The sequence below is a fragment of the Leucopleurus acutus genome (genome assembly GCF_964270905.1).
Source record: "Leucopleurus acutus genome assembly, chromosome: 9".
In the NCBI taxonomy this organism is placed as follows: Eukaryota; Metazoa; Chordata; class Mammalia; order Artiodactyla; family Delphinidae; genus Leucopleurus; species Leucopleurus acutus.
In genome coordinates this window covers 93,984,214-94,003,099 of record NC_139144.1, presented here as the reverse complement: position 1 = coordinate 94,003,099, position 18,886 = coordinate 93,984,214, and the positions used below count along the sequence as shown (strand labels likewise).

The 18,886-nt window shown below is 40.7% G+C and overlaps 1 protein-coding gene across 1 annotated transcript in view; it reads left to right on the top strand.

Moving 5' to 3' along the window:
* SVOPL (SVOP like) overlaps window positions 1-18,886 on the top strand; it is a gene marked incomplete at its 5' end in the record, with an annotated part of 69,093 nt that overhangs the window by 35,933 nt on the left and 14,274 nt on the right. The window contains 2 exon segments of the mRNA XM_082846130.1: window positions 18,561-18,589; window positions 18,591-18,676. Of these exon segments, the coding sequence (XP_082702256.1) occupies window positions 18,561-18,589; window positions 18,591-18,676 (115 nt within the window).

Genomic DNA, 18,886 nt, shown 5'->3' with positions numbered 1-18,886 from the left:
GCAATTGACAAGGAAATTTAGTTATTTCTGAGATATACATTTTAAAGTAATAACTAGAATTATGACTTATAACATTATACCAGAACATATAAGATTTTTAGAAATTTCATGTAATGTCTGAAACATTTATATTAATATATTTCCATACAAATAACCCAAAGAAAGTTTAGTATTAGTTGTTTTTTTTGTTTCTTTTTTTATACTGTAGGTTCTTATTAGTCATCAATTTTATACACATCAGTGTATACATGTCAATCCCAATTGCCCAATTCAGCACACCACCATCCCCACCCCACCGCGGTTTTCCCCCCTTGGTGTCCATACGTTTGTTCTTTACATCTGTGTCTCAACTTCTGCCCTGCAAACCGGTTCATCTGTACCATTTTTCTAGGTTCCACATACATGTGTTAATATACGATATTTGTTTTTCTCTTTCTGACTTCACTCTGTATGACAGTCTTTAGATCCATCCATGTCTCAACAAATGACTCAATTTCGTTCCTTTTTATGGCCGAGTAATATTCCATTGTAAATATGTACCACATCTTCTTTATCCATTCGTCTGTCGATGGGCATTTAGGTTGCTTCCATTACCTGGCTATTGTAAATAGTGCTGCCATGAACACTGGGGTGCATGTGGCTTTTTGAATTATGGTTTTCTTTGGGTATATGCCCAGTAGTGGGATTGCTGGGTCATATGGTAATTCTATTTTTAGTTTTTTAAGGAACCTCCATACTGTTCTCCATAGTGGCTGTATCGATTTACATTCCCACCAACAGTGCAAGAGGGTTCCCTTTTCTCCACACCCTCTCCAGCATTTGTTGTTTGTAGATTTTCTGATGATGCCCATTCTAACTGGTGTGAGGTGATACCTCATTGTAGTTTTGATTTGCATTTCTCTAGTAATTAGTGATGTTGAGCAGCTTTTCATGTGCTTCTTGGCCATCTGTATGTCTTCTTTGGAGAAATGTCTATTTAGGTCTTCTGCCCATTTTTGGATTGGGTTGTTTGTTTCTTTAATATTGAGCTGCATGAGCTGTTTATTTTGGAGATTAATCCTTTGTCCATTTGCAAATATTTTCTCCCATTCTGAGGGTTGTCTTTTCGTCTTGTTTATGCTTTCCTTTGCTGTGCAAAAACTTTTAAGTTTCATTAGGTCCCATTTGTTTATTTTTGTTTTTATTTCCATTACTCTAGGAGGTGGATCAAAAAAGATCTTGCTGTGATTTATGTCAAAGAGTGTTCTTCCTATGTTTTCTTCCAAGAGTTTTATAGTGTCCGGTCTTACATTTAGGTCTCGAATCCATTTTGAGTTTATTCCTGTGTATGGTGTTAGGGAGTGTTCTAATTTCATTCTTTTACATGTAGCTGTCCAGTTTTCCCAGCACGACTTATTGAAGAGACTGTCTTTTCTCCATTGTATATCTTTGCCTCCTTTGTCATAGATTAGTTGACTATAGGTGCATGGGTTTATCTCTGGACTTTCTGTCTTGTTCCATTGATGTATGTTTCTGTTTTTGTTCCAGTACCATATTGTCTTGATTCCTGTAGCTTTGTATACAAAGCTTTGTATACTATACAGTATAGTCTGAAGTCAGGGAGTCTGATTCCTCCAGCTCCGTTTTTTTCCTTCAAGGCTGCTTTGGCTATTCGGGGTCTTTTGTGTCTGCATACAAATTTTAAGATGATTTGTTCCAGTTCCGTAAAAATGCCATTGGTAATTTGCATTGAATCTGTAGATTGCTTTGGGTAGTATAGTCATTTTCACAATATTGATTCTTCCAATCCAACAACATGGTATACATCTCCATCTGTTTGTGTCATCTTTAATTTCTTTCATCAGTGTCTTATAGTTTTCTGTGTACAGGTCTTTTGTCTCCCTAGGTTGCTTTATTCCTAGGTATTTTTTTTTTTTTGCATTGGTAAATGGGAGTGTTTCCTTAATTTCTCTTTCAGATTTTTCATCATTAGTGTATAGGAATGCAAGAGATTTCTGTGCATTAATTTTGTATCCTGCAACTTTACCAAATTCATTGATTAGCTCTAGTAGTTTTCTGGTGGCATTTTTAGGATTCTCTATGTATAGTATCATGTCATCTGCAAAAAGTGTCAGTTTTACTTTTTCTTTTCCAATTTGGATTCCTTTTATTTCTTCTCTGATTGCCGTAGCTAGGACTTCCAAAACTATGTTGAACAATGGTGAGAGTGGACATCCTTGTCTCATTCCTGATCTTAGAGGAAATGCTTTCAGTTTTTCACCATTGAGAATATTTGCTGTGGGTTTGTCGTATATGGGCTTTATTATGTTGAGGTAGGTTCCCTCTATGCCCACTTTCTGGAGAGTTTTTATCATAAATGGGTGTTGAATTTTGTCAAAAGCTTTTTCTGCATCTATTGAGATGATCATATGGTTTTTCTTCTTCCATTTGTTAATATGGTGTATCACATTGATTGATTTGCATATATTGAAGAATCCTTGCATCCCTGGGATAAATCCCACTTGATCATGGTGTATGATCCTTTTAATGTGCTGTTGGATTCTGTTTGCTAGTATTTTGTTGAGGATTTTTGCATCTATATTCATCAGTGATATTGGTCTGTAATTTTCTTTTTTTGTGGTATCTTTGTTTGGTTTTGGAATAAGGGTGATGGTGGCCTCATAGTATGAGTTTGGGAGTGTTCCTTCCTCTGCAGTTTTTTGGAAGAGTTTGAGAAGGATGGGTGTTAGCTCTTCTCTAAATGTTTGATAGAATTCACCAGTGAAGCCATCTGGTCCTGGACTTTTGTTTGTTGGAAGATTTTTAATCACAGTTTCAATTTCCTTACTTGTGATTGGTCTGTTCCTATTTTCTATTTCTTCCTGGTTCAGTCTTAGAAGGTTATACCTTTCTACGAATTTGTCCATTTCTTCCAGGTTGTCCATTTTATTGGCATGGAGTTGCTTGTAGTAGTCTCTTAGGATGCTTTGTGTTTCTGCAGTGTCTGTTGTTACTTCTCCTTTTTCATTTCTAATTTTATTGATTTGAGTCCTCTCCCTCTTTTCCTTGATGAGTCTGGCTAATGGTTTATCAATTTTGTTTATCTTCTCAAAGAACCATCTTTTAGTTTTATTGATCTTTGCTATTGTTTTCTTTGTTTCGATTTCATTTATTTCTGCTCTGATCTTTATGATTTCTTTCCTTCTACTAGCTTTGGGTTTTGTTTGTTCTTCTTTCTCTAGTTCCTTTAGCTGTACGGTTAGATTGTTTATTGGAGGTTTTTCTTGTTTCTTGAGGTAGGCTTGTATTGCTATAAACTTCCCTCTTAGAACTGCTTTTGCTGCATCCCATAGGTTTTGGATCATCGTGTTTTCGTTGTCATTTGTCTCTAGGTATTTTCTGATTTCCTCTTTGATTTCTTCAATGATCTGTTGGTTATTTAGTAGCGTATGGTTTAGCCTCCATGTGCTAGTGTTTTTCCATTTTTTTCCCGTAATTGATTTCTAATCTCATAGCATTGTGGTCAGAAAAGATGCTTGATATTATTTCAATTTTCTTAAATTTACTGAGGCTTGATTTTTGAACCAAGATGTGATCTATCCTGGAGAATGTTCCATGCACACTTGAGAAGAAAGTGTAATCTGCTGTTTTTGGATGGAATGCCCTATAAATATCAATTAAATCTATCTAGAACCAGCTTTTAGTTTCATTGATCTTTTCTATTGTGTTCTTCATCTCTATTTCATTTATTTCTGCTCTGATCTTTATGATTTCTTTCCCTTTACTAACTTTGGGTTTAGTTTATTCTTTTTTCTCTGGTTGTTTTAGGTGTAAGCCTAGGTATTTTATTTGAGCTTTTTCTTGTTTCCTAAGGTAAGATTGCATTGCTATAAACTTCCCTCTTAGTACTGCTTTTGCTGTGTCCCGTAGGTTTTAGATCATCATGTTTTCATTGTCATTTGGCTCTAGGTATTGTTTGATTTCCTCTTTGATTTCTTCAGTGATCCTTTGGTTGTTTAGTAACATATTGTTTAGCCTCCATGTGTTTGTGTTTTTTACAGTTTTTTTTTTCCTGTAATTGATTTCTCATCTCATAGCACTGGGGTAAGAAGAGATGCTTGCTGTGATTTCTATTTTCTTAAATTTACTGAGGCTTGATTTGTGTCCCAAGATGTGATCTATCCTGAAGAATGTTCCATGTGCACTTGAGAAAAAAGTGTATTCTGCTGTTTTTGGATGGAATCTTCTATAAATATCAATTAAGTGCATCTGGTCTAATGTGTCATTTAAGGTCTGTGTTTCCTTATTGATTTTCTGTCTGGATGATCTATCCATTGATGGAAGTGGGGTGTTAAAGTCTCCCACTATTATTGTATTACTGTTGATTTCTCCTTTTCCGGCTGTTAGCATTTGCCGACCCCTGCCTTCTTAGGAGATCCTCCAAGACCTGCAGGTAGGTCCAGCCCAGGATCCTATGGAGTTACTGCTTTGTGTTGGGTCCCACTGTATTTGAACCCTTGTGAGTGCTCTCCAAGAGTGCAGTCTCTGTTTGCCCCAGTCCTGTGAAGCTCCTGTACTCAAGCCCCACTGGCCTTCAAAGCCAACTGCTCTGGGTGGGTTCCTCCTCCCAATGCCAGACCCTCAGGCTAGGGAGCCTGACATGGGGCTCAGAACTCTCTTGTGGGAAAATCTTTGTGATATAATTATTTTCCAGTTTGTGAGTTGCCCACCCAATGGGTATGGGATTTGATTATGTCATGAAAGCACCCCTCCTGTGGTCTTGTTGTGAATTTTTTTTGTCTTTGAATGTACAATATCTTTTGTTGGTGGGTTCCAGTCTTTTCTGTTGATTGCTGTTCAGTAGTTAGTTGTGATTTTGGTGCTTTCAGGAGAGGAGGTGAGCTCAGGTCCTTCTACTCCACCATCTTGTCCAGAATCAAGGGGCTGCTTTTAGTTTGGATGCTTGCTGCCTCTTTCATCAGTGTGTGCCTGCCGTTATCCACTTGATATGGGGTGTGCAGGTGTGGTGGCTCTTGTGCAGTCCTAGGATGGTGGGGGAAGCACTTGGCGCCTGCTTGAAGGTCTCATAGTGGCAGCTGTGGCCAGTGCACTCCCGGGACAGCAGGGGCAGGGCTTGGCCCCTGCTTGTGGATATCCTAGGGATGGCTGTGGTCTGTACACTCCCGGGATGGGAGGGCAGTGCTTGGCACCTGCTCACATGTCTCATTGTGGCAGCTGCGGCCAGTGCACTTCTGGGACAGCAGGGGTAGGGCTTGGTGTCTGCTTGTGGGTTTCCTAGGGGTAGCTGCAGTCCGCACACTCCTGGGACGGGAGGGCGGTTCTTGGCACCTGCTCACAGGTCTTGTAGCAGTGGCGGTGACTTATGCCCTGCTCCTGTTGGCAGTGTCCTGTTGCTTGAGAATGCTTGTAGGGAAAGAACCTCTTATGGTGGTCCTGCCCCCTCTCCTTGTGCACCCCCCATTAATGGCAGCTTGCCTCTCTGGTGTGCCCAGGCTTCTTCTGTGTACACCCTTGGTTGCCACATTCCAGCCTCTTCAGGCTGTCTCTGCACAGCCAACCCCAGTCCTACCCCTGGGTCTGGCCTCTGAAGCCTGAGCTTCAGCCCCCAGCCCCCACCTGCAGCAACAGATGAGTGTCTCAGCCTGGGGAGTGCAAGATGGCAGTGCTGACCTTCTGTGCAAGTTACTTTCTGTTTTGCCTTCCACAAACCGGTTTCTGCGCTCTCCTCCAAGGCTCTGAAGCTCCCCTTCCATCCAGGCTGATCTCCCCCACTACTGAGGGGGCTTCCCAGGGTGTAGGAACCTTTCCTTCTTCACAGCTCCTTCCCTGGGGTGCAGGCCCCATCCCAATTCCTTTCTTTTTCCTTTTGTCCTACCTGGTTACATGGAGATTTCCTTGCCCTTCTGGGCAAGAAGTCTGAGGTCTTCTGCCGGTGTTCTGTGTTAATCCTCCTACTTGTAGATCAATTTTTAATGTTTTTGTGGAAGAAGGTGAACCCCATGTCCTACTCCTCCACCATCTTGATCCCATCCCCATATACTTTTTAAGTTGAGATACAACTGACATATAATGTTATATTAATTTCAGGTGTACAGCATAGTGATTCCATATATGTATATATTACAAAATGATCACAATAAGTCTAACATCCATCACCATACATACACATTTTTCTTTCCTTGTAATGAGAACTTTTAACATTTAACCTCTTAGCAACTTTCAAGTATATAATACAGTATTAACTAGTCACAATGCTGTACCATACATCCCCAGGACTTATTTATTTTACAACTGGAGATGTGTACGTTTTGATCCCCTTCACCCATTTCACCCCCACCCCTGCTGCTGGCAACCACCAATCTGTTCTCTGTACCTGTGACAGTGTTTGTTTTTAGATTCCACATAAGTGAGATAATACAGTATTTGTCTTCCTCTATCTGGCTTATTTCCCCGAGCATAATGCCCTTAAGGTCCATCCATGCTGTTGTAAGTGCCAGGATTTCCTTCTTTTTTATGGCTGAATAATATTCCACGGTATATATACATACCACATTTACTTTATCCATTCATCCACTGATGGACACTTAGGTTGTTTCCATGTTTTGGCTGTTGCAAATAATGCTGCAATGAACATGGGAGTGCAGATAACTCTTCAAGCTAGTATTTTTGGTTCTTTTGGATAATTACCCAGAACTGGAATAGCTGGATCATATGGTAGTTCTATTTTTAATTTTTTGAGGAACTGCCCTACTGTTTTCCATATTGGCTGCACCAATTTATATTCCCACCATTGGTGAATGTGGGGTCTTAAAGTTCAAAAGAGTTCCCTTTTCTCCACATCCTTACCAACTCTTGTGATCGCTTGCCTTTTTGATAATAGCTATTCTAACAGGTGTGAGGTGATATCTCACTGTGGTTTTAATTTTCATTTCCCTGATGATTAGTAATGTTGAGTAGATTTTCACATACCTGTTGGCCATCTGTATGTCATCTTTGGAAAATTGTCTCTTCATGCCCTCTGCCCATTTTTACATTGAATGGTTTTCTTGTTATTGAGTTGTATGAGTTTTTCTATATTTTGGATATTATTCATTCATTCATTGGTGAATGTGGGGTATTAAAATCCCCTACTATTACTGTATTGACATCTGTTTCTCCCTTTAGATCTGTTAATATTTGCTTTGTATATTTAGGTGCTCCTGTATGGGGTGCATAAGTATTTACAAATGTTATATATTCTTGTTGGAGTGACCCTTTTATTATTATGTAATGACCTTCTTTGTCACTTGAAGTCTATTTTGTCTGATAAAAGTATAGCTACCCTAGCTTTCTTTTTGGTTTCCATTTGCATGGAGTATCTTTTATCATCCTTTCAGTTTCAGTCTGTGTGCGTCCTTACATCTGAAGTGAATCTCTTGTAGGCAACATATAGATGGGTCTTGTTATTTTTTGAAAAATCCATTGTCACTCTGTCTTTTGATTGGAGAATTTAGTCCTTTTACATTTAAAGTAAGTATTGATAGATATATACTTATTGCCATTTCTCTGTTTTCTGTCTTTGTTCCTAGGTTCATTTCTTTTTGTCTTACTCTCCCTTTCTGATTTGACAATTTTCTGTCATGCTATGCTTGGATTCCTTTCTTTTTCTCTTTTGTGTATCTGCTCTAGGTTTTTGCTTTGTGGCTACCATGAGACTTACGTAAGACATTTTAGAGATACAGCTGTTGATTTGATAGCAGCTCCAGTTCAAATGCTTTCTAAAGCTCTACATTTTTACTCCCCACGCACACTTTGTTTTTGATATCACAATTTACATATTTTTATCCTGTGTATCCATTAACACGTTATTGTAGTTAGAGTTATTTTTACTACTTTTGGAGTGGGCAGAGGAAGAGCAGGAAGATGGTACCAGGCAGTCTTCTGGTCTCTGGAGAGGATTATAGTTGGTCCCTAGATGTGTGTTTAATTAGAAGCCTGCCACTCAGGTTGCAGCTGTGAAGATAAGCTTACAGGCCTCTTTCCCAGAAAGAAGGTGTTTCAGTCTGCTGGCTCTCTGCTGCTGTGCCCTGGGGTGTAGGTAGTTAAGAACTCTTTCTCTGTTACTTTCTTGTGGGACCCGTAAACATAAACCTTGCTGGCCACCAGAGCCAGGCGATCAAGGGGTGTTCCCTGGGCAGTAGCCACAAAAATTGGGACACCATACATGTACACAAGCTCCTTTTGGGGAGATAGCAGAGATCTGGAGCAAGGCAGAGAGACAGCACAAAGATGGCACCTGCCAGCCTTCATCTTTGCAGAGTATTTCAGTAGGCTCCTGGATATATGTTAAAGCAGATGCCTGCCCCACAAGGTGATGGTTTAAAATAAGCAAATAAGCCTCTTTCACAGAAAGACTGGATGTGTTCCAGTGGGCTGACTGCACTGGTCCCCAGGTGGGTAGCCAGGCTCCCTGGGAGCGCTCTAAGGAAAATGCTCAGTTTGCTACAGCCTTGTCTTACAGTGGATGCAAGCCCTCTTGGCTTTCAAAACTAGATGTTTTGCGGGTTCATCTGTCAGGTGCAGGTCTTAAAAGTTGTGGTGCCAGATGTGGGGTTGGAACACGTCACTCCTCATGGAGAAGCTCAAGGTTGTGAGTTCCCCTCTTTTTGTGTGTCACTGAACCGGGGGCGGGTTCATGGTAAGATTGTGTCTCAGCCTCTTCCACCCATTTTGATGTGGGATTTTCTTCTTTGCCTGATGTGAAGGAGTCACTCAGCTAGTTTTGGGGTTTCTTTCAGAGGATATTATTTTGTATGTAGCTGTAGATTCAGTGTGTCCATGAGAGGAGGTGGGTTCATCTTGAACCCAAACCTTCATGGACTTTTTTTTTTTTTTTTGCGGTACGCGGGCCTCTCACTGTTGTGGCTTCTCCCGTTGCGTAGCACAGGCTCCGGAGGCGCAGGCTCAGCGGCCATGGCTCACGGGCCTAGCTGCTCCGCGGCATGTGGGATCTTCCCGGACCGGGGCACGAACCCGTGTCCCCTGCATCGGCAGGTGGACTCTCAACCACTGTGCCACCAGGGAAGCCCTCATGGACTTTTTATAGCCTGCTTTTGGCATGCAACAATATGTTACATTTTTCATGTTGATAAAAATAAAAGTCAAGCCCTTTTTCATGCTGAAAAATGTCATATGTGTACTCCAAAAATTACTTTCAAGAACTTTGTCAGTTCTGTATTGTTAAATGTCTAGACTATTTGATATTTGTCTATTATAAACAAGTTATAAGCACTCTTGTGCTTACATTTTTATCCAACTATACAATTATCTCTTTAGGATAATTCCTAGAAATTGGATTGGTAGGTCAGGGGGTCTGCTTATTTTCCATTTTGATACATTGTGCTAAAATTCTCTTTGGGAAGCCTGTACCAGTGTGTTAGGCCTTGCTGCTTCACATACTGGCCAACTAGTTTTGTCTATTTCATCTTTGCCAATATTACTGGCAGTAAATGATATCTTTGATATTGTAATTCACGTTTCTTCGATTAGGAATGAAACTGAACGTTCTTTTCATATTTTAATTGGCTATCTTTTTTAGCTTGTTCACTCAGGTCCTTGTCCATTTTTCAATTTGGTCTTTAATACATTGATTTGTAAGAGTCCTTCATATATATAAAGGATTTTAATCATTTTCCTGACATACTACAAATGTTCCTCCCAACTTTCTGTTTGTCTTTCCTTCTTGTTTATGGTCCTCTTTCTCTGTACAGAAACTTAAGGTTCATAGACACTCAAATATATCAATGTTCATGATTAGAATTCTGAGAATACACATCTCTTTTCTTCCAGTCCTTCTCTGGTCTTGTCTTTCTTTGGGGAAAAGGTGTACAAACTTTTTATTGAAATATGACATACATATAAAAGTGGCCATATCATAAGTGTACAACTCAATCAATTTTCTCAAAGTGAAATGAATCCCAAATTCTGACCCAGAAATCCCTGACGTGCCCTCTTTCAGGCCATCATAGTGTCGAAGTGTGAGGTCTACTGTAGGAAACAGCTTTATAATTTCCTATATGGCAGGCCAGTTGTCCCTACACTATTTATTTAACTATTTATTTCATTTATTTACCTATATTTTTACTCATGGATTAGAAATGTCTACTTATATTCCCACAATCACTTGGTCTGTTTCTAGCCTTGCTATTTTAGTCCATTGATCTGTGTGGTTTCGTCACTATCATATTCTTTTCATTAGTCAGGTGGGGTTTATAGTACATTTTCAAAACTGGTTGTGTAAGCTCCACCTCATTGCTATTCTTTCTCAGATAAGATTTAGAATCATTTGCAATGTGCCTCCCTTGTCTGCCCAAATCCTATTAAGATTTTAATTGTTAAGTCATTAAATGTATCAGTTAATTTAGGAAAAGTTGACTTTTTTTCTTAGTGTTGTCTTCCCATATAAGAACAAGGTTCTTCTCTCCATTTGTTCAGTGTTTCTTCTGTGTTCCTTGCTGGGATTTTGTTTTCTTCAAATAGATCCTGCACATCTTGTTAAGTTTCTTAGGCATTTTAAGGCTTTTCATTGTTATTGCAAATAGATGATTTTCTTCCATTATAACTTCTAGTCTAACATTCTAACTAGCTATTGGTATTTAGAGAGGCTATTAAGTTTTTTGTCTATTGATTTTTCAAACTGCCAGCTTACTGAACTCATTCTGATGGGTTTTCATTTGAGTCTCTGAGTTTTTCAGGTTTGTCATTGATCTGTCCTGTGATTTCAATCTATCCCTCCATGTTGAATCCTTCTGGTCAGCACTTTAATGTTAAGATTCCATAGCTTCCAAACTGTAATGTGAACTCCATTGACTCACTCTTTCCTCTTCTTTCCACTCAAACCACTTAAGAGTTCTTCCTCCTCACTGTCCTCATTTCCTTCCCCCCACTCACTCGTCCGCCTGCTCCAACTGGCTGCAACCTTTCTGACTCCAACAAAATGCTTGGTAGGGTCTCTGTGAGCGCCGTCTCTAAATCCAAACGTCGTTTTAACCCTGCATTTTGCGGGACCTCTCCTTCACATACAGTTCTGATGGCCTCGCCCTCGCGCGCTGTCCCCTTCCTACGGTATCGTCACCTTGCATTTTGTGGTCTTCCTCCTGCATCTTCCACTGCTCTTCCTCAGTCTCTTTGTGGTACACCTTCCTCTACTCTTTATTATTGAGGATTCTTTATTTTTTTATACAGCAGGTTCTTGTTAGTTATCTAATTTATACAAATTAGTGTATGTATGTCAATCCCAATCTCCCAATTCATCCCCGCTCCCCCACTGAGGATTCTTATTGCTTAATATTAGATCCTCATCTTTTCATATTTTACTCTCCACTTAGGTGATTTCACCCATTTTTATGATTTTAATCACCAACTATATGCTCATGACTCCCATCTTTATATCTCTAGTCTAGGCCTTTCTTCTGAGCTGCGATTTATATATCCATTCACCTCCTCCACATTTCTGCTTGAATGTCTCAAACTCACCTTAAATTCACCACGTCCAATATTAAAATCATGACATTTTTCCCCAAGTCCACTCCTCTTCACAGTTTCCATCAGTGCATGGCATCACTACCCAACCTGGAACTGTCCTTTGCTGTTCCCTTCTCTCTCATCATCATAGCCGGTCCTAAAGCCATGTGGATTTAACATCCTAATAATAGATGCTGAACCCTTAACCTTATCTCCTTTTCCACCACCAGCATCACTCTGGTTTGAACTACCATCACCTTTCCCTGGATGGCTAAGGTAGCGTCCTGCCTGGTCTCCTCTGTGCTCTTACTCTCCTCCAACTCATTTTCCTCACTGCATCCGTGCAGAGCTTACATTGTTCTTGTGCTTAAACTCTGTCATCTTGCCCTTGCCATTCCTCAACAATAAAGACCAAAATCCTTAACATGTGCTATGGGGCTGTGGCAATGAGGCCCCCGTCTTGCACTCTTACCTGCTTGTAAAATTTCAAACACAGAAATGTGTAACTGAGAAAGGAATAATTCTCTGTAATTCTATCACCAGAGATAGCCACCAGTGTATGTCTTAATGGTTTGGGGTATATTCTTCCAGATGCTTTTTTATGCATATATATTATGTCTCTCTTGGTATATCTGTTATCAGTAATATACCAGAGTTGTATGAGTGTATCTATAAACTTATTACATACGTATTATACTAGAGGCTTGTAAATATGTAGATAGACTTACTTAATAAATATCTACATCTATCTGTGTATCTACCTGCTATGGTCACCTGCAGAGACAGATGGAACTTCCCTCCACTCCTCCCCACCACCCCCAAAAAACTGGGGGTCAGATGTCAAGACTGATGTCACATACACACACCAAGAGGGTATGAAAGGTTTATTGTTTAATTACATAGCTGAGATCTCTGGGAGAGCAGGGTAGCCCCCTCAGGCAGATCCAAAATGGCCTGAGAGAGCAGGCAAGGAGATTGGCTGGGGTTTTTCTTGCGGCCAGATTTGAGTGTTTCCATGCTAGGGCAGGGGCTTGTGTGGTTTGAATCTCCTGCCAGTACCAAAGGATGAAGCATCCAGGCTTTCTTACCAGTTTGTTCAGAAATAGGGGTACAAGGGGAAGAGGGAAGGGTGAGGCTTAAAGGCTGTTAGCAGTCCTCAAGTGGAGTCAGACTCCTCTTTACACTATGTACCCATGTGTGTGTGTGGGTACACATGTGGATAGGCCCATGTTCAAACATACACATACCCAAACCTGTCCATCCATCCGTCTATCCACACATACCTACATATGTTATCTACATATTGCAACTGCCTTTCGTCATTAATAATCATTTTATGTTAGTATGTGGAGATCAACCTCATTCTCTTATGTAGGTGCATAGATTTCCATTGTAGGGATGTGTATAATTAGATAGCCATTACCTTGTTGATGAAGTTGTTCCTAATGTTATTTCTTTCTGCTTTTACAAACAACGGGGCACTGAACATCACGCACAACTTTGTAACTGTGCGACTGTGTTAGTCATTGAGCTCTCTTATGTTCCGGATACTGTGAAAACCTAGGTCCCAGATTATTTGAAGTGACATTCTAGTGGAGAATAGACAAGGGACAAACAAACAGTTTGCTAACATGTTCAATATGATTACTGATATAAACACATATAAAACAGGGGAAGGAGATGGTGGTGGGAGCGGTCTGCTATATCGGGTGGTTAGGGAGGGCCTCTACAATAGGGCAGAGTCATGTGGGAATGGCCACAGAGTATGTCTAAGGAAAAGCATTCTTTTTCTATAAATTTATTTATTGTATTTATTTTATTTTTGGCTGCATTGGGTCTTTGTTGCTGCGCGCGGGCTTTGTCTAGTTGCAGCGAGTGGGGGGCTACTCTTCGTTGCGGTGCATGGGCTTCTCATTGCGGTGGCTTCTCTCGTTGCGGAGCATGGGCTCTAGGAGCGCGGGCTTCAGTAGTTGTGGCATGCAGGCTCAGTGGTTGTGGCTTGCAGGCTCTAGAGCACAGGCTCAGCAGTTGTGGCGCATGGGCCTAGTTGCTCCGCGGCATGTGGGATCTTCCCAGACCAGGGCTTGAACCTGTGTCCCGTGCATGGCAGGCGGATTCCTAACCACTGCGCCACCAGGGAAGCCCAGGAAAAGCATTCTTACGTAGAAATAAGCCTACTGAATAATTTTTGAGGTCAAAGGGTGTGCATATTTTAAATTACAATGGATCTTTTAAGAAAATTTGTATACTACTTGATATATTAATATTAACACACTCTTAAACAAGCAACCCTGTTTCTTTCCGTCATCACTAAAAAGCCTTTTTTTAACCTTTTTTGATATGGGGGACAATAACTCACATCTCCTCTTAATTTGTACTTTGTTATTAGTAAGGCTGAGCATCTTTCATCTGTTAATTATCCATTTGTATTTTTTTGGTAAACTGCTTATTTATGGGATTTGCTCTAATTTCTTCAGGCCATTGGCTATTTATTATTATGCTACAGATATTTTTTCATTGTTCATGGTTTGCCTTATGATGTTACTATCAAAGTTTTTGGCATGCAAAATATCAATTTTTTTGTAGTCTACTTACCAATTATTTTCACGTAAGGAGTTAGTGTTTTGGCTCATGCTTAGTGGCCTTCATTAATCCATACTTCTAAAAATGTTTCTTAAACACTGAAAGTGCAAAGGCTTTCAATGTTTCATCTAAAACATTAAATTATTTGATTTATTCACAATTTACTTATGCTTGAGACCTGAGGTAAAGGTCTCAGCTTTAAAAAGCAACAACACAAACTGATTTAATGAGCCTGATTCAATAAAGCCAAGAGAGAGAACTGGGGAACCGGAGGTCTTCAAGCCTTTCCAGCACTTTCTTTGGCCAGGCAGAGGAAGAGGCTGCTGAGGTTACTAGGAAGCTGGAGAAACAGGAGAAGAAACACTTGAAGAAGGAAAAGGCTGGCTGCGATTGCCCTGGCGTCTTCAGAAAACAGCAGCAGGACCCTGGAGGAATGTGAGGGGACAAGTGAAAGAGCCGAAAAGAAGCAAAAGCAAAAGCCCCAGGAGGCTCCTCAGGAGAATGGAATGAAGACCCATCTGTCTCCTCCAAACCCCCCCAAAAGAAATCTTTTTCCAAGGAGGAGCTGGTTAGTAGTGATCTTGAGGAAACAGCTGGCAGTGGAAGTCTCACCAAGAGGAAGAAATCTTTCCCCAAAGAGGAACCAGTGAGCGACCCTGAAGCGTCAGGAAACAAGAAGGTCCCCAGGCAAAAGAGGAAATTCTCTTCCAAGGAGGAGCCACTCGGCAGTGGACCTGAAGAGGCTGCTGCCAGCAAGAGCAGCAGCTCCAAGAAAAAGAAAAAGCTCTGAAACCTCCCCCAGGAAAATCAGAATGGACATTTCCCTAGTGGGGCATAACTTGCAGACGTTATTTCCCAACCCATCCCCTATCTCAATAAAAACCAAACCAAAACAGAACAAGCAAACAAAGCCACAAAACAGTGCTTAGCTGGTTGCCCCCAGGCCATTCATCATCCTTTTGTCCGGCTCCTCTCGGTTGATTTAACACGCCCCTATTACAATAACCGAATTTCCATAAATTCTTGGATCTGTTTTGTGACTCATTGTTTTACTGATCTATTTTGGCACTGATATCGTATTGCTGATGATTGGAACTTTGTTTAGTGCCTCTTAGCCGAATAACCTCCCCAGATTCCCTCACCCGAACGCACGTGTTTTCAGAAGCGTCTTGATTTTTATAGATATGTTAATACTTTCAAATTAACTTTAGAATCAGTTTTTCCCCCCAGATTGACTCAAAAATACTACTGGGATTTTGACTGAGAATCCATTAGAGTTACTACAGATTACTTTGAGAACCATTTTTTAAAACAATACTGCATTTTTCTAAGAACTAAACAAATTTATTCAATTTTTCATGTCCCTTAGTAGGAAATACCTTTCATACCTTAGTATGAAAAATACCTTCATATATGTAATACATTTCTTAAGTTTATTCCTAAGTATTTTATTTTTGTTCCTATTTATCTGCGTCCAACAAAGTTAATATGCTGTATTTTCATTCCATTCAATGTTATTTTTTATTTTTCTTGAGACTTCTTTGACCTGTGGATTGTTTAGAAGTGTTTGGAGATTTTGCTGTCATCTTTATTTCTAGCTTTGATAGCATTTGAGTCAGAGAACACATTCTATAATTTCAGTTCTTTTAAATCCTTTGAGGTTAATGTTATGGCCCAGAACGAGGTCTATCTTGGTGAATGTTCCATGGGCAGAAAAGAATGTGTATTCTGCTGTTTGTTCGGTGGGTGTTCTATAAATGTCAATGAGATCCTCTTGGTTGATGGTGTCATAAAGTTCTATATCCAGCTGATTTTGTCTAGTAGTTTGTCAATTGAGAGAGGGGTATTGAAGTCTCCAACTATATGTAGATTTGTTTCTCCTTTCAGTTTTTTCTGAAAGAATGTAATTTGAAGCTCTTTGGTGTATAAACCTTTAGGAGTGTTTTCTTGTTGGACTGAACCTTTTATCATTGTGTAATATCCCTCTTTGTCCCTGGTCTGGGCTGATTTTTAGAAGTAGAGATTTACAGATCTCTGTTTTTTGATACAGTGAATCTGGAGTGGGGCCTGAAAATATGCATTTTAACAAAATTCCCAGATGATTTTTAGTGTTTTTGGTTTATTTGGTTTTTTGGATCTATACCCAGGAATGGAAATGCTGGGTCGTATGGTAGTTCTGTTTTTAGTTTTCTGATGAATCTCCATACTGTTTTCCACAGTGGCTGCATTCTCACCAACAGTGCACAAAGGTGCCCTTTTCTCCACATCTTCGCCAACATGTTATTTGTGTTCTTTTTGATTATAGTCATTCTGACAGGTGTGAGGTGATTTCTCGTTGTAGTTTTGATTTGCATTTCCCTGATTAACGATGTTGAGCACCTGCTAACATGCAGATGTGCCTGTTAGCCATCTGCATTTCCTCTTTGGCAGGATGATTTTTATAATTAGGTATTATTCAGAGTTCTTGCTTACAAACAATAAAAATTGACTTTGGTTAAATTACGCAGAAAGGAATTCTTTTTTTTTAAATTAATTTTATTTTTGGCCATGCTGTGCAGCCATACAGGATCTTAGTTCCCTCACCAGGGACTGAACCTGTGCCCCATGCAGTGGAAGTGCAGAGTCTTAACCACTGGACTGCCAGGGACATCCCAGAAAGGAATTTATTGAAAGAATATCCAGTAACACTGACTTGATTGCTAGAGTCCTGCTAGGAAGCAGAGCCCTAAACCCCTCTAGGGAAGCCAAAGAAATGAAGGAATTGCTCTCCCTGATCCTAGTGGGTAGAGCACAAAGTTTTATGACCTAAACTTAACCATCAGGCTCTCACACCACTTCAGACTTTGAATCTGGTGCAAAGAATATGAAGTAGAGCTAGTTTAGAATTCAGCCTGGTGGTGGTGAGAATTTTGGTGTCAAAACAGAAGTGGCAGTAATGGCAGAACCTAGACACATGCCTAACTGTGGCATCATTTGGTCATGGTTCAGACTGCCTGGTCTCCTTTGGTTTCCATCCCTTTTATCATCCTGGTTTCCCAAAACTCCTGTTTGGCGAAAATTGTAACATATTTTATTTTGAGAGATAAAATCAGAAAATAATAACTATCACTTGCTAGGTCAACTACGAAATAGTAAATGTGGTTAATACCATGGGTTCTGTTTGCCTGACAAGTGGAATGATTTACTGTTTTAGAAGGCAAATAGGCGGACTTCCCTGGTGGTCCAGTGGTTAAGACTCTGCGCATCCAATGCAGGGGGTGCGGGTCCGATCCCTGGTTGGGGAACTAAGAGCCCACATGCCGTGCAGCACAGACAAAAAAAAGGTCAAGTAGGCCTTATACACAGGATGGGCTCTCAAATTGTGTATCTTAGGGGAACCTTAGTGGTGGTGACAGCAGTAGGGATCTGTTATGTGTCAGGGATCTATCTGTGACTTTGGACAAGTAGTCACTTAGCCCTTCCTTACTCTAGGATTATCTGTAAAGTGAAGAGGTTGGACTAGACCAAAGACTAGTGTCTAGGTCTCCAAACTGCAATATTCTGTGACTCTAGAGAGCCTCGTTGTTCCTTAATCATTTCAGTTAACCATCCTTGTGAGATTAGTTGACAACTACTACCATGTGCTTGGCTTTTTGCTAACTTTGGGCAAAGTCCTAGGGATGTGTGAGATGGAGTGTCTAAACCAGTGGTCTCCAACCTCTTTGGCACCAGGGACGGGTTTTGTGGAGACAGTTTTCCACGGATGGGGGTGTGGGTGGGGGAGATGCCTCAGGCGGTAATGCGAGCGATGGGAGCGGCAGATGAAGCTTTGCTCGCTTGCCCATCACTCACCTCCCGCTGTGCGGCCTGGTTCCTAACAGGCTGCGGACCGGTACCGGTCTGTGGCCCGGGGGTTGGGGACCCCTGGTCTAAACTAACCAGTAACAGGATGAGAATGGTGTCCACTTTTTCTACGGTAAGTTTTGATTGGTTGTGACCCATGAAGCATCATGAACACAGACATGTCATCATTTCAGAGACCAGGAAATTACATCTATTCCCAAAAGACTTCCTCCTGGTTGATCCTGTCAGAACTGAAGAGGGAAAGTAGACTTTTAGCAGAGGGGGTACTGCAGGAAAGGAGAGGGTTACAAGTTAAGCTGAACTGGGTAGGAAAACAGGCAGCTCTCCCGTCTTCCCCAGGTACTGGGCTGCTCTGGAGAAGCCTGAGGGGTGAAAGCAGGGAGAAGTCTGACTTGGCCAGTGCATGTTAATGTCACTCGCAGCTCATGGAAGAGTCGCACAAAATTGCCTACAGTAGCTTGGCCCAAATAAATAATAGACCTAGGATGTCAGGAATGCACAAGTTACAGAACGGCTGCAAAGCCCTTTGTTTACGTATTTGGTGAAGTGAATTCTTATTTTCCCTTTAGCATAAAAGTCAGTTTAAAAGTGACTGGGGCACAATCTATTTAGTCATCCCTTGTGCTTTGCAGGTTCTCATGCGTGCATCATTTCTGGGAGCCTTGTCTTTTCTCATCTGTCTGTGTTGTGTGTGCCGTTTCTGCATTTACTCTCCCTACTGAGACCAAAGGACGGGCCCTACAGGTAAGTGATGCAGGACTCTCTTAAGCATTCTCAACTAACACCTTTTGACTAAAGGAAATAAGCTTGGAGTATGGAAATTCTTTTAAGCAGACGATGATGCCCAAGTCTGTGCTAACACAATGGTACATCTGTTTAGCAGGTTCCAGTAGAAAAAATGGGTATCCACTGTTCCTGCATATAACTTTGAGCAGCAAACCGATTATTCATTTCAAAC